We start from the raw sequence: 20,296 nt of genomic DNA on the forward strand, positions 1-20,296 counted from the left end.
AGTTTTGAATAATTATCCAGCATCTCCTACATAAAATGTACTGCACTTAGTACTGTATGGACTTCTAAGGTGGATAGATGAAATCACTGTTCAAGCAACTTAACTTTTAAAAGAAAAAATAACACATATGAACAAATAACCAGAAGGTAAGGTGGAGTTCAGCAAATCTTCAAAGACAGCATTTGAAAATAAACTGTTTTAAAAGCAGAGTGTTCCCATGATTGTTCGAGTGGTGGGCCTATGGCCAAGGAAATGAAGAAGGGGGGACCGGGAGCCACATCAGGGATAATATTTCTGTTAAACTGTGAAAGGCAACTGCAAAGCATTCATGCAGATGAAGGAGAGGAGAAAATGGAATCTGAGATCAAAGGGTCAAAATAAGAAACTGCACAAAGATGGGCAAGGGTGCCAAGTGTTTAGGGTTACAGCCTTGGATAAAAATGATTCCAGCCAGGGGCTGGGGATATAGCTCAGTTGGTAGACTGCATGCCTAGCAAGCACAGGCCCTGGGTTCGATCCCCAGCACCACAAAAAGATTCCAGCTGGAGAGCAAAAAGCTTACTAGATTTAGGCTTAGGAATTAATTCCTTAAGGAATTAAGGTCTTATTCATGAAATATTGGGGAGCAATTAAGCCCAGAACATTCCCAGAGACACTCCTTTATCATGAGATAGACCCAAGAGGTACCTGAGCCATGATTGTTCTGTTTAAAACATTTGTGATGATTGGTTTAGACATTCATCCAGTTTTAAATATTGGCAGCTTACAGTACAAATCTCTGGAGTGTTAGCATTATGTGGTAAATCTCAATTATAAAATATCAAATTCCAGTCCCAAACTGAATCCCCATATATTCTCCCCCCCAAACCTTGCAGACCCAGGGCTTTGTGCTTGCAAGGCAAGCACTCTACCAACTGAGCTATATCCCCAGCCCCAGACTTGGAATTAAAAACCATCGGTTTTGAGAAAAGAACACCACTGACAATAGTGATCTGTGGAGCGATACAATTTTATGCACAAGCTGAGCATGGTGTCGCATGCTTGTCACAGCGATTTGGAAGGCTGAAGCAGGAGGATCACAAATTAGAGGCCAGCTTCAGGAACTTTTCTCAAAAAACATAAAAAGGAATGAGGGCGTACGTCGGTAATTAAGCGCCCCTAGATTCAATTTCCAGTGCCACAATAGATAATTACCCACAGGAGTGGTCCTCTAAAAGTCATTCTTTCTGCCAGGTCCTCCAATAAATTATCAAAAGATTATGGGCACTATCACAATTTACATAAGTACTACTGTGGAGTTTTTCAGAAGCAAATCTAATATCCTTCAACTGGCATTAAAAACAACCTTTACACTTTCTGGGTGTGTTTCGGGATACCCTGGAAAATATCAGAATATTTTCAATAAAACCAAACCAATCCAAACCAGCCCTTTGGAGCAAAGGCCCACGTGAGTCCTTAGAAAAATCAGCTATGAATAAAGTGACAACTATGGCCCCTTTTTCACTTCACAGAGTTTTAAGCACCGTGAATCAAATCTCGTGCTTCAGGGAAAGGATTCTGCCTCATCCCTGAGGCTCCCGTTTAATTCCTCTGTGCCTTCTCTCCCAGGCTCCTACTCCTACCCCGCCTGTCCAACGGCCAGCACCGCAAACCCCTTACCCTCAGGTTAGCCCGGAGGCCCAGACTCTTGGCTAAGTTCTGCAGGTCACTGTACTTGAAGGACTCCAGCTCCTCCGCAGAAGGGACGGTCATCGCGTTCTATAAACCAGCAGGAGACCCGCAGAGAATCAGTCCGCTCACGTAAACAACGCCGTTCAAAGCTCTGGCGCCACTCTCGGCGTTGGCCCAGTAGAACTTTATAATCAGTTTAAACAAGAACGCTGCACTTCCATTGGTTGAAAATGCCTCGAAGGCGGGGTTTCTAACGCGGCCCAATAGAAAAACTGATTTTCCAGCCCAGCAGGCTCGAGCTCTACCCTACACCTCACCAATACGCAGGGAAGGCGTGTGGGTCTTGTCCCAGCTGCTACGGCAGAGCGCACGGCCTACGTTGTCCACTTAGGACACCAGGGCCGCGCTTGGGGCTGAGTTGCGGGCGAGTTTAAAACAGGAGACCGCAGCAGGAAGATGGCGGCTCGGCCGCGGCGGCCTCGGCCACGTTGTGCAAAGTTGTCCCGAGATGACTTTTGTGACGGCGCTAAGGAAGTGATCGACGAAACCTCTCTTACCACCTCCATGGAGTGGGACACGCAGGTGGTGGAGGGGTCCTCGCCACTTGGTCCGACGGGACATGTGGCGAAGGAACCCCCAACCAGCCCGCTGCTGCCGTCGTGGCTGCAGCCCGAGAGATGCGCGGTGTTCCAGTGCGCGCAGTGCCACTCTGTGCTCGCGGATTCGGTGCACCTCGCCTGGGACCTGTCGCGTTCCCTCGGGGCCGTGGTCTTCTCTAGTGAGTTGGAGGGCGGCTTCTGGAGAAAACTCGCTGGGAAAGAAAACAGAATATAGATTTGGAAAGAAATTAGTCCCTTGGGACGGGGATGGGGGTGTTTTTCTTTTTTCCCGCCCGGGTGCAGGGGCTGGAAAACAGGGCCTCTCACTGGTTAGGCAAACGCTCTAAAACCGAGCCACACCCCTTTCTCGTTTGGTCTGGAGGGAGATTTTCCTTTTCAAGGCCCTCACAAGTGCATGTTGTGACCCGTGTTTGTCGTCTTAGGAGTCACAAATAACGTCGTTTTGGAAGCGCCCTTCCTGGTTGGCATTGAAGGTTCGCTCAAATGCAGGTGTGTACTGAGAACTTCTGATGGGTTTCTAGCTTCTGACGTAAAGAGACTGAGGTGTAGGAGTAAATAGTTTGTTCCTGTGACAAAAGTTTATTCCGTCCATACGGTATAATCAAACGGCAGAATGTTTCTTTTACATGTTTGTCTCCGTACGAATTTGACGTATTATGAAATGAAAAAAGATTTTTGTGTAGTTTTTAAGACTTTTTCTGAGGTCCACATCTTCCACATGTACAAGTGAAGTGAGGCTTAAAAAAAGTGTGTTTAGTAATGGAAAAAAGAGAATAACTTATAAACTACAATCCTTTGAGGTTACCAAGACTTGTTTGTATTTAAAGTGGAATTTGTAATAAATCATGGCAGGACTCAGTAATTTCAGAAATTAGGGGAAAATAAAAAACAAGGAGTATATTAAGTACTTGAATGCTGTCTGACTTAAAAGTGACTGTCAAGTACTCAGTGAATTTATTATTAAAATAAGGCTCCAAAGTTTGTCTTTAACAGTAAGACAATTCATTCTTTTTATTTTTTTGCAGAGGCGCTCTACCACTAGGCCACATCCCCAGCCATTTTTTTTGTTTAGTTTAGTTTTGTTTTGTTTTGAAATAGGGTCTAGCTAAGCTGTCCAGGCTGACCTGGAACTAACTTACCATCTTGCCTCAGTCTTCTGGGTAGCTGAGATTACAGGGTGGGCTACTGCACCTGATTCCCAAAGGTTATTTCTCTACCAATTTTTTTTTTCTACCAGATTTTATTCTTCTGTTCCTGGTGGAAGATTTAGAGTAACTAATTTCAAAAATTATTGTATTACAGTGTGTTGGCACTTAAAAATAGCATTGTTATGCTTAACTTTTTTTTTTTTTTTTTAAATTTTAGATGTCGATAGACCTTTATTTTATTCATTTGTTTATTTGTGGTGCTGAGAATCGAACCCAGTGCCTCACACGTGGTGGGTAAGTGCTCTACCACTGAGCCACAACCCCAGCCCAATGCTTAACTTTTGTTACGCTCAACAGAATGTTTACTTTAATGGAATTTTGCTTATATTGATTATAAATAAAATACTTCTTTTTAAATTGTTTTGTCAAATTTAAACACATTTGAACAGAATAATGAGCCCATGTACATCAGTCACTAAATGAGGACAGTTACCAATTCATGGCCAATCATGTTTTATCTATAATCATACCTACCCCCTTTAATGTTTTTAATTACATACCTGAAATCATTCCATTCCTAAATATTTGTGAGAATCTTTATAAGATAGTAATCTTTTTCGTTTTTAAAGATATAATCCAGTTCCCAGAAGAGTATATTACTGGTAAACTACTTTTTAGAATAAGTTAAAATAGGCATTCATTAATGTTTGTAGATTGATTCTTGTTAAAATTTTTTATTATGGAGAAAAAAATTTTTCAAATAAGTGAGCATTTTCTCTTTACTCTTTCTCTTTACTCTTTTTTTTTTAATAGAGCTTTATGGTTATATATAGTAGTTGGGTTCATTATTATGGACAAATTTTAAAATATCTCAAACACTGTAATAATTCACATGTACCCATTACCCAGTTTCAACAATTACCAATATTTTGACAATTTTATTTCATCTATATTCTTAAGTTTTATGTGTCTTGGAGAGTTTATTTATTTATTTATTTGATACTAGAGATTGAACACAGAGTTGATTTGCCATTAAGCTAAATCCTTAGTACTTTTTATTTATTTATTTTGAGACAGGGTCTTACTAAATTACTGAGCCTGGCCTCCCCTCTTTCTCAGTCTCCCCAGTGACTGGAATTACTACAGTGTACTACCAGGCCCAGCCTCGGGAGTGTTTTAAAACACATCAGAGAATTCATCAATATGTACTGTTATAATGCACCCATTAAAAAATGTGGAAAAAAAATTAGGCAGTTGATCAACTCCTTTGGGGGCTGGAGGTTTAGTGATAGAGCAAGAGAAACCCAGTTCTGCAAGAAAAGAAAAAAATTAAAAATTAAAAAAAAATAATAATAATAGAATGTTTCAATCTGATTAGTTAGCTCTTTTTCTGTTTTTTTTTTTTTTTTTTTTTTTTTGGTAAATTACTTTTCTCAGAGTTATATATCATTGATTGCTTTTATAACCAGAATCCATGAAGGTTTCTGTAATTTAGGGTATAATTATACTAAAATCTGAGTTACCCTTTCTTGAATGTGACATTCAGGCTCATTCCTATTATAGCATAATTTTCTCCTGTGTCTTAGGTGATAGACTTTATTTATTTATTTATTTTTCTATTTATTTACAAATAGTTCAGAGACTATTTATTTTTCATTTGTTCTGCGATTTCCTTCTTATCCTATTTTGTGTTTTCCCTTCTAGCACTTACAACCTTTTATTCTGTAGTTCCTGTGAGATTCCCATTGGATTTCATCTGTACTCCACCCATGCTGCTTTGGCTGCCTTGAGAGGTCACTTCTGCCTTTCCAGTGATAAAATGGTGTGGTGAGTAGATGTAGACATTGTTCATTTTTTAAAAAAATTATATATTTATTTTTGAGCAAAAAGAGTAGAATATCAAGTGAATTTATTCTGTAGGGAAAGAGGAGACTCAATAGGAGTTGCCTTCAGATAAATTTTAAAAGATCTTTTGGAAAAGACAGTCACTGTACTCAAGAAGATACTAAAGCCAGGTACTCTCATAAAAAAAGTGTAGAATCATAACATTATGATGATTTTAGATGTCTTCTAATCATACCATGTCTTCATAGTGGTACCATGGAATTATTCAGAAGATATTCTTTCATTAAACAAAATCCAAGAAGGTAAGCTTTTGCAGTTATTTTGCAATAGATACCTTTTGGGTTTGTGCCCTTGCCCATCTCCCTCCCATAGAGTGGGACCTTATCACCATTTGTCTCATTTATGACACCTCTCCCATGTATGGGGTCAAGAATTTTTACCTGACCCAAGATAAACCAATCATATTTTCTACACTAGGAATTTGAAATATGGGCTCTTGTCACTTGTAGATGGTGCTGAAGTTGAAAAGTGAAAGCTCTTAAGTTATGATGGGTATTTTCTACATTATACATGTAGATGGAGAGAAGTCTTACCTGTTGAAAAAGAATAATGAATCAGATGCACAAAGAAAAGTAAAAGTAGTGATCAAGGGGTCTCCTAGGATCAGAAAAAGTACTTATTTGCTTTTATTTCTCATACGTAACATTGGGTATTTCTTTATCTTCTTGGTAAATTGAACTTTTTAATTAAGCTTTTTTGTTTATTACAAGAAACTGAAATATACATCAGAGTCTTTTCTTGACCACTAAACAACAACAAATAGCCACTGGTTTCTGCCAGGCATTATGCTTATCAGTTTTTTTGGTTTTTGTTTTGTTTTGTTTTTATTCATGAGACAGGATCTTGCTATTTTGCCAGTCCTTACCTGGAACTTGGAATCCTCCTGCTTCAGCCTCTTAAATGGCTATGATTACAGACTGGTGCCACTGAGCTTATTTTCAGATTGTTGTTTCTAGCTGAATTATGTTTGACAAAACAATAAAATTTATGAGTAAATCTCATTCATTACCATGAAGCTGTTTAATGTGCATTAGGTGTACTGTTTGTTCTTCATTACAGATTTCCAACAGGATGTATACTTGCGATGCAATTATATTTTACTTTTAATTTCTCATTTTTTAAGCAATTTATATTTTAAATGAAGTTTTTTTAAAAAAAAAAATTTAGTTTTAGATGGACACAATACCTTTATTTTTATTTTTTTTTTTTATGTGTTGCTGAAAATTGAATCCAGTGTCTCGTGTGTGCTAGGCAAGTGCTTTACCACCGAGTTACAACCCTAGCCCTAAAATTAAGTTGAATGAGGAAAAGAAGTATCTCTCAATATGAGCTATAAGTAACCTCAAATCATTTTTAGAAATAGATACAAGTAGATGTTCCAGAAGAACTATAATTGATTTTTTGCTAGAAAAATAAGATTTTATTTATTTATTTTTGGTGCCAGGGGTTGAACTCAGGGGCACTCAACCACTGAGCCACATCCCCAGTCTATTTTATATTTCATTTAGAGACAAGGTGTCACTGAGTTGCTTAGCACTTGGCGGTTGCTGAGGTTGGCTTTGAACTCAGAGCCTTCTGGTGATTCAACCATGATTAGGGATCTGGGTCAGCATTTCTGTGTTTCTCTTGGCTTTTTTCTCTTAAGTACAGCATTAACATCTATTGATGGCATCCTCAACAGGAAGGAAAAGTGTATGGGGTTATGGGAACACAGAGGAACTTTTATGGGCAGAAATTTCCTTATTCCCATTAGCTAGAACTATGTCACATGATCACCCTACTGGGAAAGCAAATGTGTCAACAGACTTGCCACAGATAGCTTAGAACACTTTTGATTCAACTTCTAAGATTGAACATATGACAAAATCTGGATTCTGTTAGTTAGGGAAAAAAATGAGGAATGGCCACTAGCTAAGCAACCAACACAATTTTGTTACAATTGATTATTTTTCCTTTGAAATGTATGTGCTACAGGATCTACTTATAGGACATGAAACTCATGTGCATCATGATTTTTATATGTCCTTTTTTTGTGTGTCTTCAGTTTGTATTGGGATAATTTTGTCACTGGGAAAGAATAAGATGAAAGAGTCTCTCTTTGTTTACTGAGAAATTGTTTTTCCAACAAAATATATCACCAGTCTTAAAATGGAATTTAGTAAGAAGGCAGGCTTTGCTTGACAGATACGTTTCAGAAGAGAAGTTTGCTTCATTGATAATCTTACTGTAGTATGGTACTAATATTTTCTCTCTATATTTTCCATCTAGCTATCTCTTAAAAACAAGAGCTATAGTAAGTGCATCTGAAATGGATATTCACAATGTGCCTCTATCAGAAAAGATTGCAGAGGTAAAATTTCATGATGGCTGGGTGGTTCCCTTAATTATAGACAATTCTTGATAATTTGTACCAGTGAACTTTGGTATGGTAAAATGGTATGATACTCCAATAATCCGCTGTGCAAGATTTGGTGGTCTATTTTTGAATTTGTAACACAAAACAAAATATTAAAGCCATACTATAAGGTCTGCTTGGGGGGGATACTACTCAAATATTATTTTCCTATATTCTCCTTTATGCTGGAAATGGCCGTGTTCATCTTGCATAGACCTGTCCTCTTTGAAAGTGCCTTATGCTTATGTCTCAGAGGAAAGAGTGGTAAAAAATTATTAAGCTGTTTGTCTGTTGGTTTGGTGTTGGGGACCAAACCCAAGGTCTTGTACTCAAGTCTACCACTGACCTACATCCCCAGCCTAAGAATTCTTATTTAAATGGAATTTATGGAGGAGATGATAGCTTTAAGTTGAAGAATACAAAGTTTTGGTAACTTGCTGGCTCATTATGAGTGAAATTTTGGCTATACCTTTACTACCCTTAGAAGAACAACCTAGGAATTTACTATTGGGGGGCTGGGGTTGTGACTCAGTGGTAGAGCACTTGCCTAGCACATGTGAGGCATTGGGTTCAATCCTCAGTACCAAATAAAATAAAGGTATTGTGTCCATCTACAACTAAAAATTTTTTTAAAACATAAAAATTTACTATTGGTTTAATTTTAGTAGCATATAATAGTTTATTCTTTGGAAATTACACATTTAGTGACCAATGCCATTTATTTTTCAAAGTTTAATATTAGGAATAATGTTAGGACAGGAGAACAGTGATCCCCCCACCCACCAAAGCTATCTAAGTACTAAGTTCATGGATCATGTTCTAAGCCAGGGGATGGCAAGCTTTTTCTATTAAGGATTAGTTAGCTGATAAATATTTTAAGATTATGGAGGTTAATTTATACCACTCTGCAATTCTATTGCAAAAGCACCCATAGAGCTGGGCAAGGTGATCTGCACCTACTACTACTATTACTACCACTTACTCCAGCACTTGGGAGGCTGAGGCAGGAACATCACAAGTTTGAGGCTTGCCTGGGCAACTTAGTGAGACCCTGTCTCAATGAATAAATTAAAAGGGGGCTGGTGGTATTAGTGGTAGAGCTTCGCTGGTTTCAATCCCTAGTACTGAAAAAAAAAAAAAAAAGTTATGGGAGATGATAGCAGAATTTGACAATGTGAGAAATAACCGTTCCCTGTGCAGCTGAAAAAAAAAATTACAGAAAAACAACCATCGAGTTGGGTGTGGTGGCACACGCCTGTAACTGCAATTCAAGAGGCTGAGACCGGAGGTGAGACCAGCCTGAGCAACTTGTTAAGACCCTGTCACAAAATAAAAAGGGCTGGGGATGTAGCTCAGTGGTAAAGCACTCCTGAGTGCCAAAAAGTTCCCTGAACCAAAAAAAGAAAAGAACAATCATCATAAGTCTGTGGAAATTTTCCGCCAGGCATTCAGCAAATGGAGAAAACCTACTAAACTTTAGTAATAACAGTGAGAGCCTACAGTATTTGAGCCACAACGGACTCTCTCCCACCCTCCAACTTCGAGGGGAGAGGCTCCATCTGGGCAGATGCAGCCAAGAACATAGGGATCTTTTCCCCCACCCCACAGTTGAGGGCTACAATGTCCTCCCAGTAGGTATGGGCCAATGGCATTTGTCAACCACCTCCCCTCCCCAATGTTACAGAAGCTGGATTCTAAACGAATGCCATTTGTTGCATAATAGATCTACTGTAGGCACAGTAGGCCAGGAATACTGGAAACTCATTCACCATTGCACAGATTGCTTGTGGAGCAGAAAGTTCATGCTGAGACTAAAGCTGAGATGATCAGAAGCTACTGCCCTTGCCTAGTACCCTGTTATAAAGAAGAATGTCATACTAATACACTGTTCCCACCCTTCAGTTTGGAAGCTTTGGCACAAGGATTTTGCTCAGAATGAGAGGCAGATTGTAAAAACAGAATTCTGAAGCTCTTCCCAAGGGAAATAATTGTAACGCTTAGGGAGTTCAAGGCAAAGGGTGCCATTTAAAACAATGAAGATTTGGTGAAAGCAACTAAGAGGAAGCTGGTAGTTCCATGAAAGCAACAAGTTAAACCACAGACTAGATTTACCAGAGAGAATTAAGGAAATAGCTAAATAGAACCCTCTTAGGGTTGGTTCGGAAACTCCCAAGAATGACTGTTAAAGACTATATCTGCAAAGGAGTCTGAATTGTTTATTTACAATTAAGCTACATTTGTAGCCCTTTTATTTTTTGACAGGGTCTTGCTGACTTGCTGAAGCTGGCCTCGAGCTTGTAATCCTCCTGCCTCTACTTCCTTAGTTGCTGACATTACAGGCCTATGAAGTGCAGCAGGAGTCTAGATAAAATTAGAGAAGACTATGGGATAATTTTTGCCTCAGGGCACTGTCATAAACAATGGAGCAATTTAGTCAACAATAGATACTGACAGCTGGTTGTGATGCCAGTAGAGGCAAATACCTGAACACAGGGATCCCTGTTAAAACCACTGACTTCCCAGGTTGACCGTGCACATGGTCTCACACATGGCAGGCAAGTGCACATACTGAAGACTCTGCCCTCAGGGAGTGAGTGACACATCAGATGCTAATAACTGGGGTTGGAGGATGGGAGGATAGGCATCACTAAAACAGTCTAGCTATTTAAACAAACAAACAAGAAACCTGGTCGAGGAGTATAAATTAGTATCCAGATTTGCTTCAGTATATTATCTAAAATATTCAGTTTTTATTTTAAAAAGTTATGAAACGTACAAAGAAATAAAAGGTGGCCCAAACACAGGTTAAAAAGCAGGCATTAGAAACTGCTTTTGAAAAGGTCGAGATGTTGGGTTTAGCAGACAAAGCTTCAAAAATCTGATAAAAATATTTCCAAGAAGCTATGTGCAGTAGCGCATGCCTGTAATTCCAAACAGCTCAGGAGGCTAAGGCAGGAGTATTACAAGTTCAAAGCAAACCTCAGCAATTTAGTGAGGCACTAAGAAATTTAACAAGATCCTGTCTCAAAATTTTAAAAAATTTAAAAGGGATGGGGTGGAACTTAGTGGTTAAATGCTCCTCGGGTCAATCTCTGGTACCAAAAAGGAAAAAAAAATTTTTTTCCCTAAAGAAAAGGAAACCATTCATAAGGAAGGTATGATAATGTCTTACAAATAGCAGGTATCAATAAAAATGATAAAAATGATTTTTAAAAACCAGATGGAAATTCCTGAGTTGAAAAGTATGATAATTGAAATGAAAAATTCACTAGAGGGGCTGGGGAGATAGCTCAGTCGGTAGATCCCCAGCACCCAAGAAAAAAAAAAAATCACTAGAAGTGCTCAACAGCAGATTTAAATGGCAAGTGAAAGAATCATCAGACTTGAAGATAGTTTAAAATTGTGCAATCTGGAGAAAAAAGAATGAAGAAAAATGAATAAGCCTAAGAGTCCAGTTGAAACGATCAAGCATACTTAAATATGCTTTAGTAATATAAGTACCAAAGGAGAGGGGAGGCAGGTGCAATGGCACACACTTGTAATCCCAGTTACTAAGGAGACTGAGCAAGGAGGATTATAAATTCAAGGCCAGCCTCTGCAATTGAGTGAGACCCAATCTCCAAGCAGGGGATGTAACTCAGGGTAGAGCATTTAAGTATGTGAAGGCCTTTGTTCAATCCCCAGTACACTGCCCTCCCAACACACACACAAACGGAGATGGGAGACAAAAAGAAACAGAAAAAAATTAAGGACTATAAACTTCTCAAATTCAATTTTAAAAATTAATCCACATATTCAGGAAACTCAGGTAGAGTAAATGTAGAAAGATCTACACCCAGACACATAGAAAAAATGTTGAAAGATTGAGAGAAGGGGCTGGGGTTGCAGCTCAGTGGTAGAGCACTTGCCTGCCATATGTGAGGCACTGGGTTTGATCTTCAGCACCACATAAAAATAAATAAAAAGATAAATAAAAGGTATTGTGTTCATCTACAACTAAAAATATTAGGGAAAAAAAGATTAAGAGAAAATATATTCGAAACAGAAGAAAAATGATTTCCAGTTACCAGAGTACCATAGTAAGAATAACAGGCTCTAGAGTTAGCTGTAAAACGTAGATTTAGTGTACTATGAAAACTAAACCAGAAATATGTATCTAAAAATTGTACAAATGAGATTTTTTTTGTTAACCTAAATTTCAATAGGAGACTAAGTTTTTCATAATTCTATATTTCATGAAAACTTTATGAATCAAAGTACATGTTGAAGCCAGGTGTGGTGGCACACACTTATAATCCCAGCAAAAATAAATAAATAAAAAAGGAAGGGAAACCCTGGTACTTCTATCTCAACCAAACTCTAGACCCCACTTTGTTCTGGTCTTCATAGAAGCAGTGATGCTCAGCAATGTTCATTTTCAAATGAAACTTTACACCTGATGATCTTCCTGTATACAGGTTTCTCACATAAAATTCTCTCAGAAATAGAACAAATGGCCAAGTGCTGTGGCACACACCTGTAATCCCAGCTACTTGGGATTACAAGAGGCTGAGACAAGAGGATCACAAGTTTGAAGCCAGACTGCAATTTAGCAAAACCATTATCTCAAAATAAAAAATTAGCCATGTGTGGTGGTGTATGACTATAATCCCAAGGGGCTCAGGAGAGTGAGGCAGGAGAATTGAAAGTTTGAGGCCAGCCTCAGCAATTTAGTGAGATCCTGTCTCGAAATAAAAAGCAAAAAGGGATGGGGATATTGCTCTGTGGTTAAGCATCCCTAATTCAATCCTTGGCTTCAATCAATCATTAAAAAAAAACTGGAGTTGTAGCTCAGTAGTAGAGCATCCCTAGGTTCAATCCTAACTACTGCACTCACTAGAATAAAACAAATGTATTCCTGACGTATGTTGAGATATTACTATCTTCCAATTGTGACATACTGTAGCATCGCAACTAATAAGTTGAGTGTTAAGGGTAAGATACCCTGACATCTCTGTATTTTTTCTTCCCAGCTGAAAGAGAAGATAATGTTAACGCATACTCACTTAAATTCATTAATGAAGATTCTGAATGAAGTGACTCCCAACCAGTCCAAGCCAGAAAACTGAACCAAGCCTTGAATTTCAGCTTCAGACTTTTTTGCTATCAACAGACTGTTCAGTCATTTCTTTAAAAAAAGTCTTCAAGAACAGGATGGGGACTGGGATTGTAGCTCAGTGGTAGAGCTCTTGCCTACCATGTGTTAAGCACTGGGTTTGATCCACAGCACCACATAAAAATTTAAAAAATGAAGGTATTGTGTCCATCGTAAACTTTTTTTTTTTTTTTTAATGGGATGGGGGTGGAGATTGAGACTGGAAAATGTGATTTATTATGTTTACCTCTAGGCCAATTTTCCAAATTAGTTTTGAAGTTGTTCTTAGATGAGAAATTAAGGAGTCTTTTGTCCAGGTTTCATAGCTGTATCCTTAAGAACTGATTTCATAATACTTATGTTCAAAAACATCTTACACTCCAAATGTAGGTATTAAGATATAATATCCCACATGTCCTGAGATAAAGATGCACAGTTGATTTGAAAATACAACTAGACTTTAATGTTGACTACTGGTATTCCTACATGGAGCAACTGTTATATGAATACTGATGAAGCATTTTTTATGTTAAATGCAGATAAATAATATTCTATAGGTAATATTTAACAAATTGCATAATGTAGTTATCTCTTTATTGTTGTAAACTAAGCTTAATGATAATAATGATCGAAAACATCAAAGTACTGATGGCTGTCTGTTCCACTGGAGAACACATACCAGAAACTGCCACAAGTATGCAGATTGTTTGTCCTTTGACAGTACAGGCCAATGTCAGAATAGGCCTAGGAAAGTCTCCTTTTACCATCACAATTTTCAGCATTAGATGAAAATTACCATTTCAAATAACAGATAACACAATGAAATTTCAGTGCATTCTCAGCCCATGCTGCTTTATTGCTAAAAAATATACATATACACAGGTGCAGAGTTTCCAACTCTTAAAACAGTTCCTTTTTACAACAAGGAATAAAATTTCTTCTTCAAAGCTCCCAAAGATGCATAGATTAAAAAGCAAGCTGCCTTTTGTAATACTTCAAACATAATAAAATCCTTTAACATCTTATAGACCAATGGTACAATGGAATACATAGAATAGCAAGTAAACACAGTGATCGACTCCTGTATTTAGGGGACAGTAAATAAACTATTCAGAAGGGCACACTAATATCCTGAAACTTTAATTACAAAGATGAGTGTAGTTTTAAGATAAATGCCAAGATTAATGCTACTAATACTGTTGTTTAAATTTTGATATCATTGCCAGAATATCTTCCTTACCCTTGGGATGAAGAAAAAAAATAAATTTTTTTTGGAGGCCCTGGGGATTGGACCCAGCTATTCAGGCATGCTAGGCAAGTGATCTACCATTGAGCTATACCCCGGCGCCCCAATTTTTTTTTTTTTTTTTTTTTTTTTTGCGGTGCTGGGGATTGAACCCAGGACCTTGTGCTTGCAAGGCAAGCACTCTTACCAGCTAAGCTGTATCCCCAGCCCCAAAATGTATTTTAATTGATGACATGCCATGCCAAGGGCAAAAAACATTTTGAAAATTAACCATAAGCCAACTATTCTGCTATTCTGACTTTAAAGGAATAAGTTTTTAGTTCCTGGAGAAATTTCCTGTTTGGTTTTCCAAATTACTTAAATATGCCTTAGTAGAATAACAAGGAGAGTCTAGAAGAACTGACCTTAAATCTTTATTGATTGGCAGACATGTTATCAATAAGTGGCAAAGAACATTTACATATTGGATACATCTTCCTATATTTCTGTGGAAAGCAAACATCTTAATGACAAACCTAAGTAAATTCTGAACCACCGAAGTTACCATTCCATTTAATACATTCCCAAAGGTTGATGTAGCAAAGTCCTGAAGCAAACAAAGTTAATTTCAATCTGTAGAACAAGAAACCTGGAAAAGTCTAGTGAAAATCATGTAGTCTTACCCTGAATTCTCTATTTAGGTTTTTTGCAGACATCATGAATTCCCTTTGCACATTATTTCTTGCAATCACTTGTGTTACTGGGTTGTGTTGCAACCCAGGGTCCTTGCAAGTTAGTCAATCACCCCACTACTGTGCTACACCCTCAGCCCTTATGCTACAATAAACTGATACCTTTTCATGAAATAAATGACAAGGTTATTCTTGCTTTTTAAAGAGAAAACTTTTCACCTGTTTACCTGGGATAAAAAGATTCTAGGGAAGAAACTGCATTCTGACTTAATCGTCAGGCATGAAACTCTGGTTACTAAAAAAAGTTTTGAATATAATACAGGAACAAGAGAAATAAACCACAAATCTATCAGTAATTTCATAATTTTATGAATAGAAGTCTCTCTTGCAGGATCCTTTATAGCTGATCAGTATCCATATCATCCAGAACAGTTGCCTAAAACACCTGAAATATGTGTATATTATTTTTGGTGATGGGATTTCATTATGCTGCCCATACAGGCTTCAAAATCCTGAGCTCAAGCAATTTCCTCCCTTTGTCTCCTAAGTAGCTGGGAGTACAGGCATATGCCACAATAACTCGCTCAAGATACTATTTTTTTTTTCCCCCCAGGAGGGGTAGGTACTAGAGGTTGAACCCAGAGGCACTTTACCACTGAGCCACATCCCCAGTCCTTTTTATTTCTTTGAGACAGGGTCTCCTTAAATTGCTGAGGCTGGAAATGAACTTGTGAACCTCCTGCCTCAGTCTCCTGAGCCGTGGAATTACAGGTGTATACCACCATGCAGGGTTCAAAATAGTAGTTTTAAGAAACCCCAAACTTAAGTCTATGTAAACCTTATCAGACAAACTCCATACATAGTTAATTTACATACTGCATACTGGAATTCCCTACTTTCCTATCCTTTCTGAAACTCTGCACCTTTCTGATTATTATAGCCACCGCAGCTCATTCAACATGCTTATTTGTGTCTTGTTTTCAAACATGCTTGGGGGACTACTGAAGCTAGGAAAGACGTTAGAGGGTGAGCAATGTTATGCCCTATTCTTGACGGTTTGAATGTCTTGTGGGTGCCCCTGTTTATCTTTGACTTCCCATTTTCAATGGAAGTAAGATAATCTTTAATCAGAAAATTAAAACTAACAATTCAAACAATAAGTTCAAGCTATTGGTTTAAGTATCTATTGCTTCATTATTAAATGCATATATAAAATCACTAGTAATCACATAACACTGAAAAATTTCAATCATGCATCAGAATATTAGTACTCTAAAATCAGTTATGGACCCACCACTATTGCTTATACTTTCAATCAGACCCAGCATTAATAAACATGCAGAGTAAAAAAAAAAAAAAAAAACCTCTTTGATTCAGAAGAATTATGGAAAATAACAGACATGCAAAATTTCAACTGAAAAGTTAATAAAGTAATTGCTTAGAAATGCAGGCAGGTGCTCCACATCTATCACAATGCTGCTTTAGAACAGAAGTATAAGCAATACACAAGAAGGTTAAAATTAGGACCACTTCAGTTATAAAAGGCTTATATGTAAATCCTGGCCCTTGTGGATAAAGAACCATGTAAAAATCTTGGATAAAGAGAGAGAATTGAGAGATGCACAGTCTTATGGAGCAATGAGTTTTTTTTGGCCATTTATTGACAGCTGTATCATAGAAAAGCATAGGTAATATATGGGATGGTCAAGAAGCTCTTGGGCAGAATAGTTTCTTTTTTGATTCACATTAATGAACATTACCTGTACAGCTCCCTGGGGAGTTGAAGAGCAGAGCTAATACAATGTAAACTCAAGCATCAGTGCCCTGAAATTTAGCATAGCCCTCTGCTTTTAAAAACTGTTGGCCACGGGATTCTTCCAAATTGTATAATTAATAGCCAAGCAATGTTCTGAATAAACTAGAAGCAATTTGCTTGCACCAACAGCACCATGAGAATGTAAACTCCTGAAGGCCAAGGGTCTCTTCATATTTTGCATATGACAGGTACATAAAGAGTAAACATGAGACTACGATAACTCTGAAAAGCATTTAACCACATACGTTCAGACTACAAAAACTTGTAGCATACTTTAGCATTTAGAACTATTAACATGGCTGTTAAGGGTAATATTTAACTGTCTGAAATAACTGAACTGTTGACAACATTGTAATTTGTAGCCATATCCTCATAATCATGCAATGTCTGAATATTGCTTGACTATTCCAATGTCTAACATGGACTGACAACATAGGACATTTAAAGAGAAGCTACTATCAATATAGCCCTTCCATGTCCATTGGAGTTGCCATATAAGAATGAGTCAAGTGATTCTGAGATCTACAATGCTTATCCTTTAATCCCCGCTGCCCCCACCCCAGGAAAACAAAGGTACACAGACCCAATCTTTTCAGGGACCTTCAAGGTGCTAAATGGCCAAGCTTGGACATGAGGTAAAGTAAGTAAGAAGTCACCCTAGTTCCACTGTTATTTCCTGATGTGAGCTGTGCAGTTCCTCAAGAAACTTGTTTGATAGGTTCTCCTTAAAATAAGCAGTGAAAGGCCACAGGCATTGTCACAACTGCATTAAACAAGGTATCACAAAACCAATAGTCTTTGGCTATTCCCCAGTCCTCTTACTTCTTAGCTTTAAATCCTAACTTCCTTAACCATAAACATGAGGAAAAGCAAGCTAACCAAGTTCTTGGCTTTTTTCTTTCTTAAATTCTTATCATGCGCACGTGTACACACACACACACAACTTCCTCTCTAAAAATGTATCCAGGAAGCCAATAGAGAAAGGTGACAAAGCAGAAGAAAATGCCTTTCTATATAGTAAATGCCTATTGTAACATGGAACATCAAAAGTAAAAACCCCACCTTGACTTCACTGGGGCTCTAGGAGTGCACTTGCCTCCATATTAACCACTAGAAACATTTGACTTCAACAACTCTAAACCTCTGCTTTGAGAAACAAATAGGGTCTTAAACCTTGAAACATACACAAGTTACTTCTCATACAGATATATTCATACATTCATACTGTTTTAAAAGAAAGTAACTTTTATAGGCTCTGTACCTAGAACATCTTTTTCATTTTGTTAACTGTTGATTGCAGAGCCCTACAAACCCAAGTAGTAATCACTTAATCTACTGTACAGCAAATGCAGTGTATTATACATGCAAAACTGTTATTGCTGCTAAAAGTCTACCTCTTGAAAACTATTAGTTCATTTTATGGCTTTTTTTTTTTTTTTTTTTTTTTTTTGCAACAGGATATTTCCTTTCCTATACACTGTGCTGTTTTATATTCATTACCTTTTCCAGACTTTTAAAATTTAAATTCTTCAGAAATGGATTTTCCCAGGCACAAAACTATTTGAGTCAAAGTACAGCTACTTTAAGTACACTAGGATCTAAACTTGGGTCCCTGGAAATCTACTACTATAATCTATCTATTCTAGATTGCTTGTTCATGAGATGCACCACATTAGAACATTTTTGCATTTCTAATGCAAAAATATGCATTTTTGCATACTAATGTAGAATCTGTGCTAATAAATCCTGGACTCTTAGTACTGAGATTTGAAAAACACTCAAGAAAACTAATACTTCCCAGTTCTCAAGACAATGATTAGAGGTAGGAATTTCTTTTTACAGAAAACTCTTCTGCTTTCAAAACAAAATGACAGTTTTATTTCTAAAAGAAGGAAAGTAGAAAAAAGGGAAAGTTATCTGAGGCTTACTATAACCGAGGGCAAGAGTCCACTTATTATTATACGGCAATGTAGGTAGGTTTCATTTAGCTAAGTTTCCAATGCTCATGAAAAGGTCTGGAATCCCATCAGTACACAATTCAGCAGATTCAGAAATAGGAAGAGCCTGAAACAATCTAGGACACTCCCAAACTATTGGTATTATTCTTGCATTAACATACATGCTGCTGACAGAAGTAAATGGTCTACAGATTATATAAGCACTCTATGAAGCAATTACAGCATCTCAGTAGGACATGCAGAATGTAAAGCTATTTGTAGATGCAAAGAGTAGGAAAAACAAACCCAAGACATAATATGCAGTAAAAGAACAAGCTGACCTCAAATTAAAAGCAACACAAAATCATGAAAATGGGGCCTCATTTTGACTTGAAGTTTCATAAGATACAAAGGTAGCTGTTTCTAGCTAACTCATGGAAAGTTTTTATATCCTCGAATGTTTCAAATGGTGAGCCCAAATTTCTATGCATAAACAATTGTTTTTGGCCTTAATCTCCTTTCCCCAGGGAGAATATCACAGATTCAGGTATTTATGGGATGAAAAAAAAAGTCTAGAGTTTCCATTCTTTTTACACTATTGGTTATTATCAATAACTCATCCTGAAGTTTAAAATTATTACTGGGCTCATGCACTAACCCCTAACATGGCACTACAATATGCTACCAAGCACTAATGCTTACAAAACTATACACATCTCAAAATGGAAGACATTGGTGATTTTGTTGTTCTTAAACAACTTGTAACATTTGTCCACAAGTATTAAAATATACATATATATATTTCTATTGCACATATCCCGTTTTTGTTTGACTTTTCACAAGAAAAAACTGCCAGCTAACATGGATGAGCAAAAGAAAGGAAGCACAAATGCAGATTGAAGCATTTCTAAAATTAGTTTTTGCCATCAAGAATGGGACCAACACAGACCAGAGAAAAATGCAAATGTATTAAGTAAATACTGGGCAACTACAACTGGAATTCGCCCATGTTGTTAAATGCCATCTAATGTTAATCATGTAAGATGTGGGAACAATTCCTTTGAAAAAGAACGTTAACACTGGTTCTCAGCTATAAACTGAAAAATATCTGGAAGGAGCCTGATACCTGTTCAAACAAGTGGTTCAGAGCTGGTTTCACTGGTGCTCACATCCCTTGCCCAAAAAGTTGCCAAGACAAGGGGAAGATAGATAAAACGCCTGGAAGGTACACCTATCAATGATGACATTCCCAACATACCAGTGGGACCTATATATATAGGCTTTCTGTCTTTAACAATTCCAAAATACTTGTGGGGTTACTTAAAGAAAAATCTAAGTTTTTTTTTTTTTTGAGGAGCGGGTACTGGGGATTGAACTCAGGGGCACTAGACCACTGAGCCACATCCCAGCCCTATTTTTGTATTTTATTTAGAGACAGGGTCTCACTGAGTTGCTTAGCACCTCGCTTTTGCTGAGGCTGGCTTTGAACTCGAGATCCTCCTGCCTCAGCCTCCCGAGCTGCTGGGATTACAGGCATGCACCACCACGTCCAGCTCTAAGTTACCTTTAACCAAATTATTTCTATTATGATTTCCCACTCAGTAAATGCTATTAAAAATTTTTTTTAATTATACATTTTATCTATACTATTTTGTGAAAAAGCAATTACATTAGAATCAAATTGGTTGACCAATCCAATCATAACAATGCTCAACATTTCCCATTTTTGGCAATTTCTATCACTCTCAATTTT

At 37.5% G+C, this 20,296-nt stretch overlaps 2 protein-coding genes across 12 annotated transcripts in view; one reads left to right on the plus strand and one right to left on the minus strand.

Moving 5' to 3' along the window:
• Nusap1 (nucleolar and spindle associated protein 1) overlaps positions 1-20,296 on the minus strand; it is a 54,034-nt gene that overhangs the window by 27,269 nt on the left and 6,469 nt on the right. For 7 of the 8 annotated variants that reach the window (XM_047538656.1, XM_047538658.1, XM_047538654.1 and 4 more), the window contains exon 3: positions 1,660-2,482. In XM_047538656.1, coding sequence (XP_047394612.1) covers positions 1,660-1,752 — 93 coding nt within the window. In that variant the 5' untranslated portion in view covers positions 1,753-2,482. Of the gene's footprint in view, positions 1-1,659; positions 2,483-6,209; positions 6,301-20,296 lie in introns of those variants that run through there. The other variant, XM_047538652.1, reaches the window with a different exon arrangement.
• Positions 1,919-14,240, plus strand: Oip5 (Opa interacting protein 5). Of its 4 annotated transcripts, none has more exons than XM_047538665.1 (6): positions 1,919-2,449; positions 2,714-2,780; positions 5,168-5,266; positions 5,533-5,586; positions 7,613-7,694; positions 12,752-14,240. In XM_047538665.1, exons 1-6 carry the CDS (start codon positions 2,128-2,130, stop codon positions 12,845-12,847), a joined length of 720 nt encoding a protein of 239 aa, XP_047394621.1. In that variant the 5' UTR covers positions 1,919-2,127; the 3' UTR covers positions 12,848-14,240. The 4 variants fall into 4 exon arrangements, with proteins under 4 accessions (XP_047394621.1, XP_047394623.1, XP_047394619.1 ...); XM_047538663.1 differs by having other exon boundaries at positions 1,933-2,449; positions 5,144-5,266; XM_047538667.1 differs by lacking the exon at positions 5,533-5,586 and having other exon boundaries at positions 1,930-2,449.

The sequence above is a fragment of the Sciurus carolinensis genome, chromosome 2, assembly GCF_902686445.1.
Source record: "Sciurus carolinensis chromosome 2, mSciCar1.2, whole genome shotgun sequence".
NCBI lineage: Eukaryota > Metazoa > Chordata > Mammalia > Rodentia > Sciuridae > Sciurus > Sciurus carolinensis.

Excerpts from the sequence above, each read along its gene's own strand:
- Oip5 (XM_047538663.1), top strand. The coding sequence starts at position 2,128 with ATGGCGGCTCGGCCGCGGCGGCCTCGGCCACGTTGTGCAAAGTTGTCC. Across the intron at positions 5,587-7,612 it reads ATTAAACAAAATCCAAGAAG|CTATCTCTTAAAAACAAGAG; the intron begins GTAAGCTTTTGC and ends TTTTCCATCTAG. Across the intron at positions 7,695-12,751 it reads TATCAGAAAAGATTGCAGAG|CTGAAAGAGAAGATAATGTT; the intron begins GTAAAATTTCAT and ends TTTTCTTCCCAG.